Genomic DNA, 16,690 nt, shown 5'->3' on the forward strand with positions numbered 1-16,690 from the left:
CCCCAATTCTATCCAAAGGAATACTGACAATGGATTGTCCTAGATGAGGAACAGCTGATCCTCCTGGAACAGGGACCTCTGGCTGACTTGATTTACCAGAAGGGAAGATGGGGGGAATGGATGGGGGTGCTGACAGCACAGTGGACAGTGACAGGGATGGCAGAGTATGGAGGCTCTAGTGGGAGAGGAAGGCTGTCTACCTGACGAGTTTGTATTCATGCTCAGATGCCGAGGAGCTCAGAAGGTGGGTGACTGTGACCAGTAATAGCCATGTATATAGAGATTAGAAATGCACGTGAAAACTTCTCAATGTCAATAGGCTTGGAATGAATTTTTCTGTATGAAACTGTGTGTTTTGACAACGAGGTGGAGCTCTTTTTTAAATGTTGGAACCTCATTTAATTTTATGTCTTATAGAGTTTATAATGAGTAAAAGATTATATAAGTGTAATAATTCATCTCTAAACCTAGAAATGTAGAGTCAATTTTGAAAGAGATGTACTCTAGCTCAGAAAAATATTATTGAATAGGTTAATGCTGTTGTAATGAAATGCTTCTTTTAATTAAAAAAATAAAAAAATTCATATTAAAAAAAAAGTATTCATCTTACAAACCACTCAGCAATCCAAATATACAAAAGCTTGGAAAATAACACTTAGGAAAAAAAAACAATATAAAAAGACAGATTAAAACAACTAGAACAGTACAAGTTTGATATGGCTCAGATTGTATAGTTTTCTTACTGCACCATCAATGTCAGAAATCTGTTACTTCAGCTGGTTCCACTGATCCATAGTTAAGGAAATAGCCTTTCTATCTGGTTTAATTTTACCTCCTGAGTCCATCCAATATTCTCTAATATCAATTATAATTTTCCCTTTAAAGTCCCAAACACTGACGAATCTCATTTTCCGAATCTAAAACATATCACCTCTGCTGCTGCTACTCTGCTTGGAAGAGGCCAAAGCTCCAAAGGCTTCACCAGGCTTTTTGTCTCTAGAGATTTTTCTGGAGCAAATTGCTTTTTCCTCTTTAATTTTTTTTCAACTTGACTGTCAGAATCACCGCCTGAAGAGCTCAAAGAAACAAGTTCTGTTGCTTTAGGCATTGCTCTGCTACTGCCATCCAACAGCGTCCTGCTCGCTCCGGACTTCTTATTAGCTGAGAATATTGAGAGCCCATATGCCTTACTTGCCTATGTAGCAGATGAGGACACATGATATGCTCTTTTCAGTAGTTTCTATGCTTTGCATGATATCATTTTTTTATTAATCTAGAACAGACCTCAACAAGCAGAAAAATTTTTCAACGTTTCCTTGAGTAGGGATATATAGGTCATATAAATTTTATACCAATATTCATTGCTCCAATACTTTACCAAATTCATTTATCATTTCAAATCATATTCTTTATCTTCTGAAAATTTCTATAAAGCCATTTATCCTGAACTTAAGATAAACGCTTCTTAAGTCAACAATATATCCTTAACAGGTTACAATGGTGAAAATGTTGATTTTTCTCTGTAGTCCCTCATCAAAGTATCATTCATCTCCAAGAAAGACAAACTCAGTGACTTCAGATGACAAGAAAAATATATGCCCAGAAGAAATAGTAACTCACACTGACAAGAAACCCTGCACTATGGAAGGTTTGTGTAGGCTACAATGTATCTTCTGGGTGCCAAATCTTCTTATGATTCCAGGAGAGCATGCTGATTAAACTATATGCTAACTAAAATAATGAATTCAATAAAATGAAGTAAAATAATGCAACATTAACGTGTTACACTCTATCTTGAGCATGTAAATATTTCAGCATGGAAAAGGGAATGTTTCCTTTCCCCTGGGCTGATTACTAAAGGAAGAGAGATCATTTGCTTTGTGAAAAGACCATGTCTACCAAATAGCATTCAATAACTGATGATGCTTCCTAGTCTTTAGTGGTACGAACACACCAACCTTAAAGATCCTTCTCTTTTCCTTTATAATCTCACTCACATTTACATTGCACATGTATCTACAAACTCCTTCTGGATAACTACTGTATCTTTTTTAATTCACAAACATCAGTGCAGTTTTCTTTCATCCAGTATATGACTTAAGAAGGAAATTTTCCTAAAACAGTGTCTATTCTGCTACTTTTCATCTCAAACATCTTAACAGTTCTTTGCTGCATTCACAAAACAACCCTGAATAAATAAGCCGAGAACATAGTTCCTGTGATTTCAGTTTCATTTGCCTTTCAAGCTTTATTAACATTCGCATGCATTACATGACATGGGCTCTGTACCTTTAATTCCCTGATTCCTTTCCCATGTGTTTTGTGAGGCCATCTGTTCTTCTGATAGGAGATCCTTACTCTTAGGGCATATCCCAAGTTCATCTAATCAAGAGACCCAAAGTAGGCCTACAATCAAGCTATAGACCACTGTCTCTTTCTAGAGGTGGTTGAGCAGCAGATAATCCACGAGATTGTCCTGGAACCATGATTCCTCTTACCTTGTTGATTAGGCTTTCTCCTGGGATGCTTTCCTTATTTATAATTTATGTGGAAGAGGGATATGAAGAAAGAAGAGACATGGACATTTCTACTGATCATTTCATAGGCATATATAATTTCCCTTTGTGTTCTATTGGCATTATGACTGCCCAAGACTTTACCTCACTGACAAATCAGTTCAGAAATAAAGCCTCTTCTATACAGGTTGGACTACATAGCAACACACAATCTCAAAACAAAAACAAATTATAAAAAAAAATGAGCCAAGTGTGGTTGCATACACCTTTAATTCTAGCACTCCAGAGAGGCAGAGACTGGCAGATCTCTCTGAGATCATGCCAGCCTGGTCTACATAGTGAGTTCCAGGCCAGCTGAGGTTACAGGGAGACCCTGGTCTCAAAAAACAAAAAGGAACAACAACAAAAAATGAATGAAACAACCTCTAGGTTGGCAGCTGCATGATTTGATAACATTTGCTGATGCAGCAGGTGGTTCAGTTTCTAAAGGAAATGATGGTAGCCAGTACAGTGGCTTCAGCGTTTAGTGTCTGCCTTATCTTTATTCGTTTAAGCCTTTAGAAACATATTGATCTTCAGAGCCAAACTCCGATCATAACTCCTGTGGCCAGGCTTTAACTTAATCACACCTTCTTATTCCATAGTCCTCCAGAGAAGACTCAGCTCTCTCTCCTCTGAAATGTATATATTTTTAATATATCATGGCATTTAAACCTTTTACACATATTAAAATTAGTCATATAAGTTCGAATGCTAGTTTGTCAGAAAATATTATGTGGCCAAAAATATGAATGAATGCTACTGACGAATCTTTCTTCATTGTTATTTCATATAAAAAAACTACAAAAGACAGAGCCTGTGCCAAGCTTTATTCTGCATTTTGAAAAGTATATGCAATATTAAGCGCTTAATAATGCTGGAAATTATACATGCTTTAATATACTCACAAATTATCTTCATTTCTTATAAATATATTTAAAACTAACATGTACAAATTTGATTTAGAAAATTATAAATTTAAGGAATTTCTTAAAATAATATTATTGTCAAGGATTTTTAATAGTTTTAAGAAACTTTATTTTATTTTATGTGTATGAGTGTTTTGCTACTATGTATGTAAGTGTACACATGTTGTGTGATGCCCACAGAGGTCTGAAGAGGGAGTTGGATCCCCTGGAACTGGAGTTATGGACAGTTGTTAGCCACCATGTGCATGCTAGGATTCGAGCCCAGGTTTTTTGCAGAGCAGCCAGTGATCTTAACAATATATATGTCCTAAAATGTAGCTAAAGTATTTTGTAAAAATATTTAAAATTTGTCCATATTCTCTGTCATTTACAAGTGATCTAGCAAAGCAAAGGAATCCTGACTAATACTAGTGGCCTTCTGTATATCTTAAGGTTGCTGGGTGCTAGTCCACCCTTGAGGCTGACTTACCTACTCTGTTTGCCAGTGTGTCAGTTACTTTGGGCTTGGACCTTCTTACTGTAGCACAGCTAACTCATGCTTCAGAGAACATGTAATGTCTTTTGGTTTTAGAGTGACACAGCATTTTATTTCACAATATTTAAATACCAAAAGATAATATGTTAAAGTAAATGATTTAGGCTATAAATCACATTATTATGTAAAATTAAAATATAAAATTTGAATATGTCATAGTAAATAATGAAAAGGTACCTATTTTCAATACTGAACTATAAATTATGAACAAGAGTCCTACCGGGCAGGAATAATAAAGATTTACACATTATTCTATCTTTGTTAATGGTTATAATGGCTAAAAAATGATTACTATCAAGCCACATTTAGGGAAATTTTATATATTATAGTTATTCAAAAGATAAAAGGATATCATGTATGATAACATTTTTGCATGTGAAAATCCAAAAAATTATCAGACTCCTATTAAATTCATTATTAACTATAATCAAATCTGTCAGTAAGTTGAAATTTGAATGCATTTACTCGGGTTATAAATAAGGGTTGTTCCTAGTGTTACAAACATGGAGATATACTTTTAAGTACCTTTGAATGTCTATTGAAATATATTACCTTCAAATTCCATTAAAAGAGAAATTAAATTGCATGTACTTACAAGATTAATTTTCTGATACATTTAACAGTCATATTCTAAAAAGCCATAAAGCTGTATAAGCTTTAATACTGTATAAGCTAAATTTATGAATATTTTGTCCTTCCTGCATACATAAAATGTAAAAAAAAAAACCAAAAACCAACAAAAAAATTCAGGAAAACTTTATTTTAAAACATAATCCCTGAGATTATTGGTGAACACATAACATAATAATACATATGACCAATCTTACTTCCTTTAATTTGCAAGCACAATTAATAAATCATCATTGGAGTGCCCTGACCACAATCAGTGTGATCTGGAACAAGTCCAAGGGGCCATTAATCAAAATATGCAGTAGGCAAAGTGAGAGCTACAGGCTGAACAGTTAGATAAACACACAGTGCAACTAATAAAAACCTGCCTTGTTTAAAAAACACCACTGTGTTTACTTTTGCAAGTAACATAAACATCATGGTAAAATTAAAGTACTATAAAAAATGAAGTTTGTTTTATTGACCAAAGTAAATATATAGTGATTCAGCATTAATTTCATGTTCTTTATTTGACACTAAAGAAGTTTAAAGTTCAGAAACCAAAAATTCCATGTTGAATCTGATGATTATAGTTCTGTATAGATTAAATATTTAAAAGTTTCAGATTCAATTTCAAAAAATCCATTCATCATTAGCAGTTTTAAGAATCAAATGCAGGAGCTGGAGAGATGGCTCAGTGGTTAAAAGCACTGACTGCTCTTGCAGAGGATCCGGGTTCGGTTTGCAGTACCCACATGGTGACTACTACTGTCCTGAACCCGAAGCCCTCTTCTGACCTCTGTGGCATTGCACTACTTAGGTGCACTCGCATGCAGGCAATACACTCATACACATAAAATAAAAATGAAATATAAAAAAAAAATCTCCATTTCAAAAAAAATCAAATGCAAACATGAAAATAGGCACTATATTTGAAATTGGCACATGTAATTATATCTATGTTCACATATGCATATATATATTTGTGCATATATATATCAGATTTTATCAACTACTTTTAAAATATTGCTTTCCAAACATGTTATTTCCATCCAATACAATACCTCATGGATTACCAAGGAGAAGAAAAGAGTATTTTGCTGAGTAAATTTAAAAGAGGTAGAGATAATTATCATTTCCATAAGAACTACAAGAAAAGGAATTATTCTAGAATTGAAATTTCATAAACACAATTCCCTTTCCAAGAAAAGATGTCCAAAATTTAGTCAAATGTCCAGAGAGGAGATTGCTTTAAAAAAGGATCAGTAGGCCAGACATGGTGGCACACACCTTTGATTCCAGCACTTGGGAGGCAAAGGTGGTGGATCTCTGTGAGATAGAGGCCAGCTTGGCCTCCATAGGGAGTTCCAGTCTAGCTGGTATCATATTTCTAGAGTACACAGGACTCTAGTCTGACCCATAGCCATCTTGAAGACAGGTAGGAGAAATTATCAAACCAATCCTTGAACCCACAGAGCTTGCAGTTATATCTCCATTATCCTATTACAGAAATTTTGAGCAAGCAGTTGAGCTCCATTGAAATTCAACTTTTTTCAGCTATTTTCCAAATATATAAATGACAAAACAAAACCAGAGCCCCAAGGAACATGTGTGCAGTGAAAATTAAATGAATTAATGGGGTGCAATTCAATTGCTTAGCATAGTCATTAGCACAGAGAAATCAGATTAATATTAGTTATTATTGCTAGCATTGAAGCAGTAAAATAGTAAATAGAAAGTATGATCCTTGGAATAAAGTAAGCCTAGACTGAAAGATACAATCAGAAAATCACTTATTTTGAGCAAGCACACTAACCTGTCTGGATCTGAGCTCAGATCTATGAAATAGGTACAGGTAACTAATGAAATATATACATACTTACATAAACATATTTTAGTCTAATACTTAAGACACAAAAATATTAAAAATGATATAATCTTCCCCATTTATGAATAAATTTAATAACTTACATAAATATAAAATGTCATTTACAAAGACTAAAAGGCAAATCACAAGCTGAGAAAACAACATTAATATTTAAGATATAAGGTACTCCAGTAATGCAATAGGAGACAAAGCTATCCATTGAAAATCAGTTGATGTTATAGACAGTAATAAAAAAGATGTAATTCCAAACCAGGCGTGATGGCACACACCTTTAATCCCAGCACTCCTGAGGCAGAGGCAGGCAGATTTCTGTGATATCAAGACCAGCCTGGTCTACTTCTGAAGTTCTAGGCCAGTTGTGGCTACAGGGAGGCTATGTCTCAAACAAACAAACAAACAAACAAACAAACAAAACCCACTAAAAAAAATCTAAAGATGAAATTCCAATAAATATCTGAGAAACCAAGGCGGTTAAACTATCCAGAGGTGAAGTGAGGAAAATCCAGGCAGGATATATGGAGACACTTTCACAATAAGCACACAGATACGAAAGGTAAAATGAGTTCTATGGCAGTTAAAATACAAAAAGTTCAAAAAGTAGGATACTACCTGTTGACTGAAATGATTTGCATATGACCAAAATGAAGTAGATTTTGAAAGAGCACCAAGGAAACTTACTTATAAAGTCTAAATTTTTAGACTCTTTGGAAAAATTCTGAAAAAATATGAAAAGAGCAACCAATATATGTTCCTGTTGGTCTAGGTATTCCATTATTTTATAAATCTACTGAAAAATACACACACACACACACACACACACACACACACACACACACACACGAGAGTACATGTGTAGAGCTGAATGCTATATAACGAAAATCACAGTACCAAGACAAGAGAAACCTTCCTATGAGTTGTTGGCCAGGGAAGTTCCCTTTCTAAAAGCAAAGAGACAAACAGTACCTTTTCCCTGATCTTTAAAAAAAATTAACCTAAGCCAGGCATGGTGGCGCACGCCTGTAGTCCCAGCACTTGGGAGGCAGAGTCAGGCACATCTCTGTGAGTTCAAGGCCAGCCTGGTCTACATAGTGAGTTCCAGGACAGCTGGGGCTATAGGGAGACCCTTTCTCAAATAGAGAAAAAAAAATTTTAATCTAGCCCTTTAATATTTTTCAAATTACTATACAAACCAAGGAAGAAGTATAGGTCTGGGAGGTGACTCAGTGGGTATTGTGCTTGCTACACATGTGTGAGGACCTTATAGAATACATGTAAATCCAGAGGATGCCTACAGAGAGACAGGGGGTGGAGAAAGGAGAATCAACAGAAACCGCGAGCCACTAGTCTGGCTCACACAGCTGGGAATGAGAGACTATGAGGACTAAGGGAAAATTGAATATTTGACAAATGGAATCACATTGGAAAATAATATTCTACCATTTGCTATTCACCTGAAATACAATAGCTTACATAATTTCTTAATGGAAAACTTCAGTGAGGTTAACTCAGAACACACAGTTCAAACTCTCTCACTTCAGTTTGTGAAGCAACATCTGCGAAACATTTTAACAATATTTTTGAAAAGCATGTTTTAACTCTTTTTAGAAGACATTTATCACACAGAAGACTAAATTATTTCTATGGGCCTCTGAAATACACAAACTTACACATATTTTACTTGCTTGTCTATAGAAACAAAGAATGTCTATAAAATTTTCTAAAGACTATACAAGAGTTTATTTATACTTTTGGCTCAATGCTTTAATGGTTTTGTCCAGCAACTGACATGGTGCTGAATGGTTTTCACATGTATTACTATAATTACAATTCTCAAAGGATATGATCCTGTTTCTCTCAGCACGGACCATCAGTTGGCCAAGCAGACAACTTCCTAAATAGTAGGACTGTGGGGAGGGAACACGGGAGATTCCACACACACAACAAAGTGCACTTTTCTTACAATTCATTTTAATTACAAATATTACAACTTGATGGTTGGAATTTTTGTTGTAAAAGCACTGATATTTAAGAATTTTGAATATATATCACAAAACAATACTCCAGGGGACACTATTCCTGGGGATTTTGCTATGTCCCATGTGCCCCTCTTTTGAGAGGAGGATGCAGTGGAGGGGGGATGGTTGAGGATGATATACTTTGGACTTAGGAATAGAATCTCATTCTGTAGCCTAGTTGGCCTTGAACTCACCGTGTAGAAAGGTTGGTCTTGAACTTGCACAGTCTACTTTCCTCTGCTTGAGTGCTGAGGATTACAGAAGAGAGCTACTGTATCACCTGTAATACTTATTTTTATACTAGGAATTTTAAAAGCCCACTTGCCATCTTGCTAGGCTCCTGTGACACTGCCAGTGCCTCTCCCTTCCATCCCCACTGCCTAGGGAATTTAAAAAGTTCTGTTCTCAGGGTCCTTTTACATTTTCAAAATTTCTTAAGCACATCAAGACTTTGATATCCACATTTTTGTTTATGTGGACTACATTTGGTATATTTATAATTAACAGTAAAATATTATTTCATTTCAAAATAACACAAATTATGTGTTCATAACACAAATAAAATATCCTTTAAGAAATGTCACTGTATTTTCCAAACAAAAAAACCTTGTGGCAATATTGTTTTATGCTTTTGCAGATCTGTCTGATGGCTAGCTTGATTGAGAACAACTAGATTTCCATTAGCTTCTGCATTCAATCAGCTATGACATGTTATATTAAGTGAAAGATATAAAAGAAAATCTAAGTCTCACATATGTATAGACTAGAAGAGATGGCCTCATAGATTCCCAACAAAGGACCTTAAAAACCTTAGCTGTCCTCTTTACAGACACCTGTAATATACGTACAGCCAGACTTCTAATGATTTACACATACATGTAGAATTCAACTGATAATATTATCTATAAATTCCCATCGTTTTGCTGTAATGAAATATTTTAACTTCTCAACTCATTACAGTTACATTAGACTATAGATTCATGGAAATCAGTCTGAAACAAAGAGTGAGAAACAGTAAAAATAAAATATAATGCTAAAGTTCAATTGAAATAAAAAGATGGCTAGAATGAGGAATTTTATTAGGAAAAAAACCTAAGCACTGCCAAGTCAAGTGGCTAATTGAAATGCTGCATGGGGTCTTTTAAGCAATAAATTAGAATGAAACACTTTACTGAGCACAAGACGGAATCTAATATTTTTAGTATCCTACATGTCATTTCTAATTAAACTGTGAAAAGCACAAGAAAAAAATATTTGCTAATATTTTTGGCATTTCTGCCTTAAATATTTATAGGAATTACCAAGTACCACAGAAAATGTATTGTATCAAACATTTTATAATATTCCAAATAATTTTTATTATTTAGAATAAACAAATTCAGAGAATATAATTTTTCAGATAACATAATAACAAAATGCATTATGATTTTAGAAAGCATGGAGTACTTACTTTCCCTTTTCCTGAAGCTGGTGCTCTTGTGGAACCATCTTTGGTTCTATCCCAAGATTTTTCTGTGTTAAATGTCTCCTCTTCCTGCTTGGTGCAATATCGGTGACATCGGGACTTGAAAAAATGGAATCGTCCTTACAATGTGTAGCTAAAATAAAATAATAATGCAACCCAACAAGTTTATCCATGTAATTTATATTAAGTATCAATGTGCTTCCTTAACATTGATATAAGGTAACAATATTTAAATACAGCAAAACTCTTCTCTCAACTGTTTATGCATATTGGTGATGAGAGGCAGTTAGATGGTGTGAAATACTTCCAACCAACATGAAGATAGGTATAGTGGCCACATGAATAATAATCTTTGCCTGTCTAAGGCAAGCACCTTCTCCAACCCATCATTAATGTATTTTAATTGTTTGGTGCCAGAACTAGATACAGATTTTGGAGGTGCCTAGAAAAAGTGTCTGAAAAAATATGCGATAGGAATGATATGAATCAAGTTAGTATCAAACACCAATTATCTGCTGGTATGGAATCTTTGATAGTAACAGGGATATTTTCATAGACTTTAAAGTCAAATGGGCTTTAAAAAATAATAATAAAAAATGTTATAGAATAATGAAATAGCCTCTGAAGTGGTTAGTGTGCTAACTATGCCTCAGAATGTCCAGTGCCTGTGAGGCAGAAGCACCAGTGGAAACATGCTTAGCTTCTGTCCCTTTATTCTCCATTAACTTAGTTCTAGGAAGTTCAAGTGGCATTCAGAATACCCATTTGTTCATTAATACACAGAATATTCTGCTATCATACATGCTCCTACAAAAAAAGGGGTGCTTTGGTTTGAACACAGCAATGGTATCAACATAATTTGAACTTCAACACACCTTACTGGTACACATACACACATGTCTCATTTAAAGAATATCAGAGGGAAGATCTCTTTCCCAGTTTGGAAAAAAACCTTTAGCAATATACAGACATTTAAAGAGTGGGTGTAGGAAGCTGAAAATCCTGCCTAAGTTTATCCCTTTGCTAAAAATATTGGCTGGCTTAGTAAATGCACACAGTCAATAACTATGACTGTCAAGAGCTAACTCTGGTGCAGCAGTGGTGACAGCTGAAGAGCTTGTGAAACCGCTGTCCCTTGTACCTTGAAACAGATTTTTAACTTGAAGGAAGTATGAGAATCAAATGCATTCCATAACCCATGTCTTCCTTGTGGAGGAGGAGCAATGCAAAGAGTCAGCTGCTTATCATGAGGGACTCAAGTGCTGCTTGTGCTTCCAGGGACAAGGGACCATTAGGGTTGTAAACAGAGACCTAATGGAAACAATGACAACACCGCAGAGATCCTGAATATTGTGCCCACAGCTTAATTTGTTTCCCAAGCAAACTCCAGTAATTATTGTCTGATTCATTTTCAGAATAAATTATCTTTTCAAGTGCACATACATCACGAGCTGGTAGAAAGGCCTCATGTTGAGTCCTGAACGTCTCTGCAGTTCATATCTCACATGAGATCTCCGGGATCACTTGGACACTGCTAGACACTCCCTTCAAACTCTCATTTAATTTTACTTTTGAAAATAATTGCTCTTTTTGAAAACTCATGTGCTACATGCTTTGCCTTGGGTTTAATGTGCATCGTCTTGCCAGCCCATGGAATAAGCTGTTACTATAGTCATTGGGAAACTAAGGTGCCAGAAAAGTTAAGTGATTTGTCCACATGAAACAGACCAGGCTCACATAGCTTATTATTTTGATAAGTAAAACACTCAACTAGGAAGCAGAGCAAATTATTGATTAATCATATATTAACTGAACACCTACCAAAGTATATTTTACTTTCCAAAATTATTTAACATTTTATAAAGAAATTGTATTTTATTGTAATTTTTGGCCTTGCCACTAAAGTTTATTCTTTTTATTTTAATTGAATTTTTATGAATTTCATACACTATGTTTTGATTGTACTTAGACCCCTTCCCCTATCTGCAACTCCCTTATTCCCCCTTCCATTTTCATGTACTCTATCATATATTATATCTATATAATATATATAAAGGCCTATTTAAGTTTTTAAGACATTTAAGTTCTACTACATTCCTTAAAGATAACTTTCCAACTCTTAAAACATGTAGATGTTAGAGAAAAGAAAAAGAAAAAGAACATTCTTTTTCAGAACGCACTCAAGCTATAAAATTTTCCTTGTTTTATTAAACATTGAGATGACTAACGAAGATGCAGATACAAGCCTATGAACAAATCGAGCAAAAGTGTAGGAGAGAGAATGGTGCATTATAGATGGATTTAAAGGTACATATTTCCTTTTAAAAGTTACAAAATTTCTGCCATTCACTTCAAAACTGAAAATGATCACTTAAAAATTGGCAGGCAAAAAGGATGTTGTATGTATGAAATGATTACACTATTTGGTACAATGCCTGCAATTCCCCTTAAATTTGATGTGACATGATTTCAGTCACATGTACTCTAAAATCAATCTCATGGAAGTTGGGAATGGTATTTTGTTACCAGATGTCAGGGAGAGTAGCAGAAAGGGAGAGATGGGGAAAGGCTGATCCATGGTACTTACTGCCTGATTGGAGCAAGAAGTTCTGGGATAGAAGTGAGCAACAGAATGACTGCAGAAAGCAATACAAATATTTCAAAAAGAAAGGATTCTGAAAGTTTTTGCCATAAAGAAATATCTCAGAACATAAACTCAAATGAAAAAATACAATGTGAACAAATGTCTGTTAGAGTGAACTATTTCCAGCATCTATTCAGGAATAGACAGAAGTTGGGTTCAACAAAAACATCTGTATTTCCGAGGGCACTATTGTAGGCACTTACACTATTACTATTCCAGCAAATTAGTGATGGTTTACTGGTTGGCTTGCAGAATTAAAAATGTACATCTATTAGAAATAGGGCATGTAAATGAGATTAATGAATACTACCCATGGACTCTGATGGGTGCCATTAAAAGTGACCAAGATACACAGGCAGACTAGAATTTCTGAGATGCTTCTAAACATTTTATACACAAATTATAAACATCCCATGAGGCCTATTTATCCTTGGAAATGATTTCTTATGCTACATCTTTAAGTGGTTCTATATTCAGCTGTGAAATCCAGACATAGTAAGTGTCATCATTCCAACTTCAGGAACCTTTATTTATATTGTCCAAAAAATGAATATTTTACATGGGTAATCACTGAGACACCTAGAGGAACAGAAATCTTGTAGTGTCGTCAAGTTTTAGGATGAATTCATTTGTTAGTTTGTGCTTGTAATCACTAAACGTTTAACAATGACATGGCAAATTTAATCTAAGAATATATTATTACTTTGAAGGAAAATTGTGCTATATCTAATCTTTTCACACTTCCAAGTTCTTGGTGATTATCATTTACCACAAAGCAGCTGACATTGTGTAGGACAAAATAATTCTGGCCAGTTAACCACAAAATTATGATTCCTTTCTCTTGACAATTACAGAGAACCTTCCTACAAAATTGGCTTGGTGAAAAGGCAGCTGTGTAATGTTACTACCATTTAAACAGAAAATCTCTCTCGCACACACTGTTGCTCTCTCTTTTTTGACTTGTGTTTATACCATGGGAAACAGTGTTCTCTGTAGCTTTTCAGGCACATGTAATGCCGATCTTATTGTAAGACATTCTCTTCCTTTAAATACTGTTTTTTAAAAGAGCTTCGAAAATCTATCTAGCCTTTCATAATGGGAAGAATATTCTATTACATTCTATGCACTCCACAATACAATTCCAGAAAACAGGAAAAATACTTATTTTAGACAGGAGGAAAGCTTGAGCAGAGTTAGAACAGAAAGACTAATGCTCAAATAACAATGAGGAAGAGCATGGTCTGATGGTCATGATTTTAAAAAGACACAAGAAGTAGAAATAGTGAAGTGTGGACAGCAGAGAAGAAGTGGGATAAAGGAGACGGACAGGTATGCTGAATAAACTTGCAAAATTTCAGATGCAAAAGGAAGAGTAAGAATTTTATACTGACTGGGAAGTGATTGTCCTATGATTCTACTTCCAGAATTTCTAGTTTTACAAATTATCATCAGTTCTTTGTCATCATGATGTATCTTTCACTATTTTCAGTAATGCTTTAGGAAAAAAAAAAATGCCATTTGTCAGTCAACCCACTGCCGCTGAAATGCCATCCGGTAACAGCTATGGGATGAATTTCAGGCTCTCATGAGGTTTCTGCACTGGAAAGCAGTGAATTTTTACACAAGCCCTGCTGTTGTGAGAGGTGGCTACAGAAAAAGTCATACTTCTCCTCTGACAGCAGAACTGCAGGGGCTGGGCAGCAACAGAAAGGCATGAGCAGAGTGCTGACTTCCCTAGGTATTCGATGTCAAAACAAATGACACTAGGCTAAATTGCCAGGAACCTGGATGAATCCTGTGACTCAGAACCTGGTAAAGCTCCGTTTCTGACTGATAAACCCTTGAGTATTTAGATAAAATTAATTTTCTGGTTTCTAATTTGTTTTGTAAGGATCTCATTGCATGACCCTTATGAACTTGCCCCTTTCTTATGATGTATAATGTATATTCTAATGGAGAACACCTCCCCTCCTCTACTTTCTAGGCTATACACAGTTACTACTCTTCCCCTACCCCCCCCCACACACGAGCACGCGCATACATGCACGCACCCATGCACACAAACACATGGGATACGTATTTATGATATTGGCAATGTGGCTATCACATTAAATTGTGGAATGAAAGCGGTTCAAATCTTCACATCATTTGACCATGAATATAAATGTATTCTGCTTGCAGAGGCCGAGGACAAAGAAATAAACAAAATCTATCACTGTCCCCTATGGCTTATAACAAAGTCTAAGATCCTAGCTTTGTATTTACATGTGACTTCCACTTGCTTTTGTTACCACGTCTCACAGAGATCTTCTTCCCTCACAGTCTATAAGCTCACAAGGTCTCCAGTGTTCCTACTGCTCATTTTCATTCCTTATTTTCTTAGATTTAAATGTTCTTCATTCTTTTATTTAACCATTTGTTTGCCTCCTTCAGCACCAACTCCTTTTTGCCACCTCTAGTAGTTCTAATCTACTGAAATCTTATTTTCTTAGAGTTTATACTTTAAGCCACTCATTTTATACAGGTTATCTTGTATTGTTATTCACTTTCTGCACTTACCTCTTCCCTCCAATTAGGGTATGAATGACCTTCAAGGAGAATCTACATCTTATACTATGAAATATTGTTAACTTGCTACTCACTAATTTTATGTGAGACATCTGAACATGCAAACTCTTATCTTCAAACATGCATTTCATATTTAAAGTCAAAATGTACTTCCTTATGGACCTACAGATGAGGTAGGGAAAGTGGAGGGAGAATACCCATGTGTGGGTCTCCAGCTTTGACATTTATCTTAAGCATATCACAGAATCTCAGTTGAAAAGTTATATTCTAAATATGATTTCTGATATGATGAAATCAATCATGTATTAACTAAGTAGATAACACTTTTTAGATGCACAAATTGTTTTATAAATCAAAGCATGTCAGATATATTTGACATAACTGTTGCAATACTAACAAAATATTTGTGTTCATATACAGACAAAATTGAGAATGACATTGGTGGATTTAGGGAACACAAGCTATCTTGTAAATTTTCTCATAAATTAAAAAAAAAAGGCATAAAACAGAAATTAGTAGTTTTTAAAATTAACAATAACTCAACTGCCACAGAATCATGACCTATGTTAGGAAGACAGCTATGAGACTGCTGTGACTATTTGGGGCTATTTAATTTACTTATTCTCTTTGAAAGTATTTATTAAGTATTTATAATCACTAAGGCAAGGTTTTTATTTCCAAAGATAAAAAGCATTAAGTGGTGAAAAATCCAGTCTAACCCTTAAAATATAATTCTAAATATGAAATCTTAGAAATGCCCTTTTTTCACAAAGAAAACAAGTAAAAACATAGAGCTACTTAATGCTTCTGTAGTGTGTCTTAGTATCAAGGACACAATCAGGAAAAGGAGTTGAGATAAAGCACATCATACTCTCTTGAAGAAGCAGTATCTTAAGTAACTATCCTAAAGTAGTAAATTTGTAATCTGGTCAAGCAAATAAACACCATTTTTCCTCAGCTTTTATCAAATAGCCCCTATTCAAATCTGCACTATCTTGCTACCCAATTTTCACTGAGTACCTAAAGATCATTTTATACAAAAAATCAATAGTGTAACTTATTCAGCGGCAATTATCAAATAAAATGAAAACAGCAACAAATACTGAAAGCATGTGTGTGCATTGATGGACACATCCAGGTACATACACTTTTCCAAAAGTTGGGCTTCTTTCTAACTAGCACAGTTGGAAGCCAAAGTTAACAGCAAATATTTACTGAATGTGAGGCAACCTTACCTAAGATGTCATGCTCAGAAATCCAATACTCCCAAGGTCAGAGGTGGGATGGGCCAGGAAAGATAAACTATAGACTCCGGAAGTATTCATAGTATTTAAAAATGTAGGATGGCTCTTGACATTGAGACGTTTTCACATGCATTTCTAATCTCTATATACATGACTATCACTGGTCACAGTCACCCACCTTCTGAGCTCCTCGGCATCTGAGCATGAATACAAACTCGTCAGGTAGACAGCCTTCCTC

At 35.0% G+C, this 16,690-nt stretch overlaps 1 protein-coding gene and 1 pseudogene across 5 annotated transcripts in view; both read right to left on the reverse strand.

The window, feature by feature from the left end:
• Window positions 1-16,690, reverse strand: part of Xrcc4 (X-ray repair cross complementing 4) — a 270,439-nt gene that overhangs the window by 81,808 nt on the left and 171,941 nt on the right. For 4 of the 5 annotated variants that reach the window (XM_008853290.3, XM_017803246.1, XM_029556200.1 and 1 more), the window contains 2 exons: window positions 9,982-10,129; window positions 8,726-8,779 (listed from right to left, as the gene is read on the reverse strand). In XM_008853290.3, the coding sequence (XP_008851512.1) occupies window positions 8,726-8,779; window positions 9,982-10,129 (202 nt within the window). The remainder of the gene's footprint in view (window positions 1-8,725; window positions 8,780-9,981; window positions 10,130-16,690) is intronic. The other variant, XM_008853292.3, reaches the window with a different exon arrangement.
• On the reverse strand, window positions 696-1,108 carry LOC103750292 (annotated as a pseudogene).

Source organism: Nannospalax galili, unplaced genomic scaffold (assembly GCF_000622305.1).
Source record: "Nannospalax galili isolate Female #2095 unplaced genomic scaffold, S.galili_v1.0 scaffold45, whole genome shotgun sequence".
In the NCBI taxonomy this organism is placed as follows: domain Eukaryota; kingdom Metazoa; phylum Chordata; class Mammalia; order Rodentia; family Spalacidae; genus Nannospalax; species Nannospalax galili.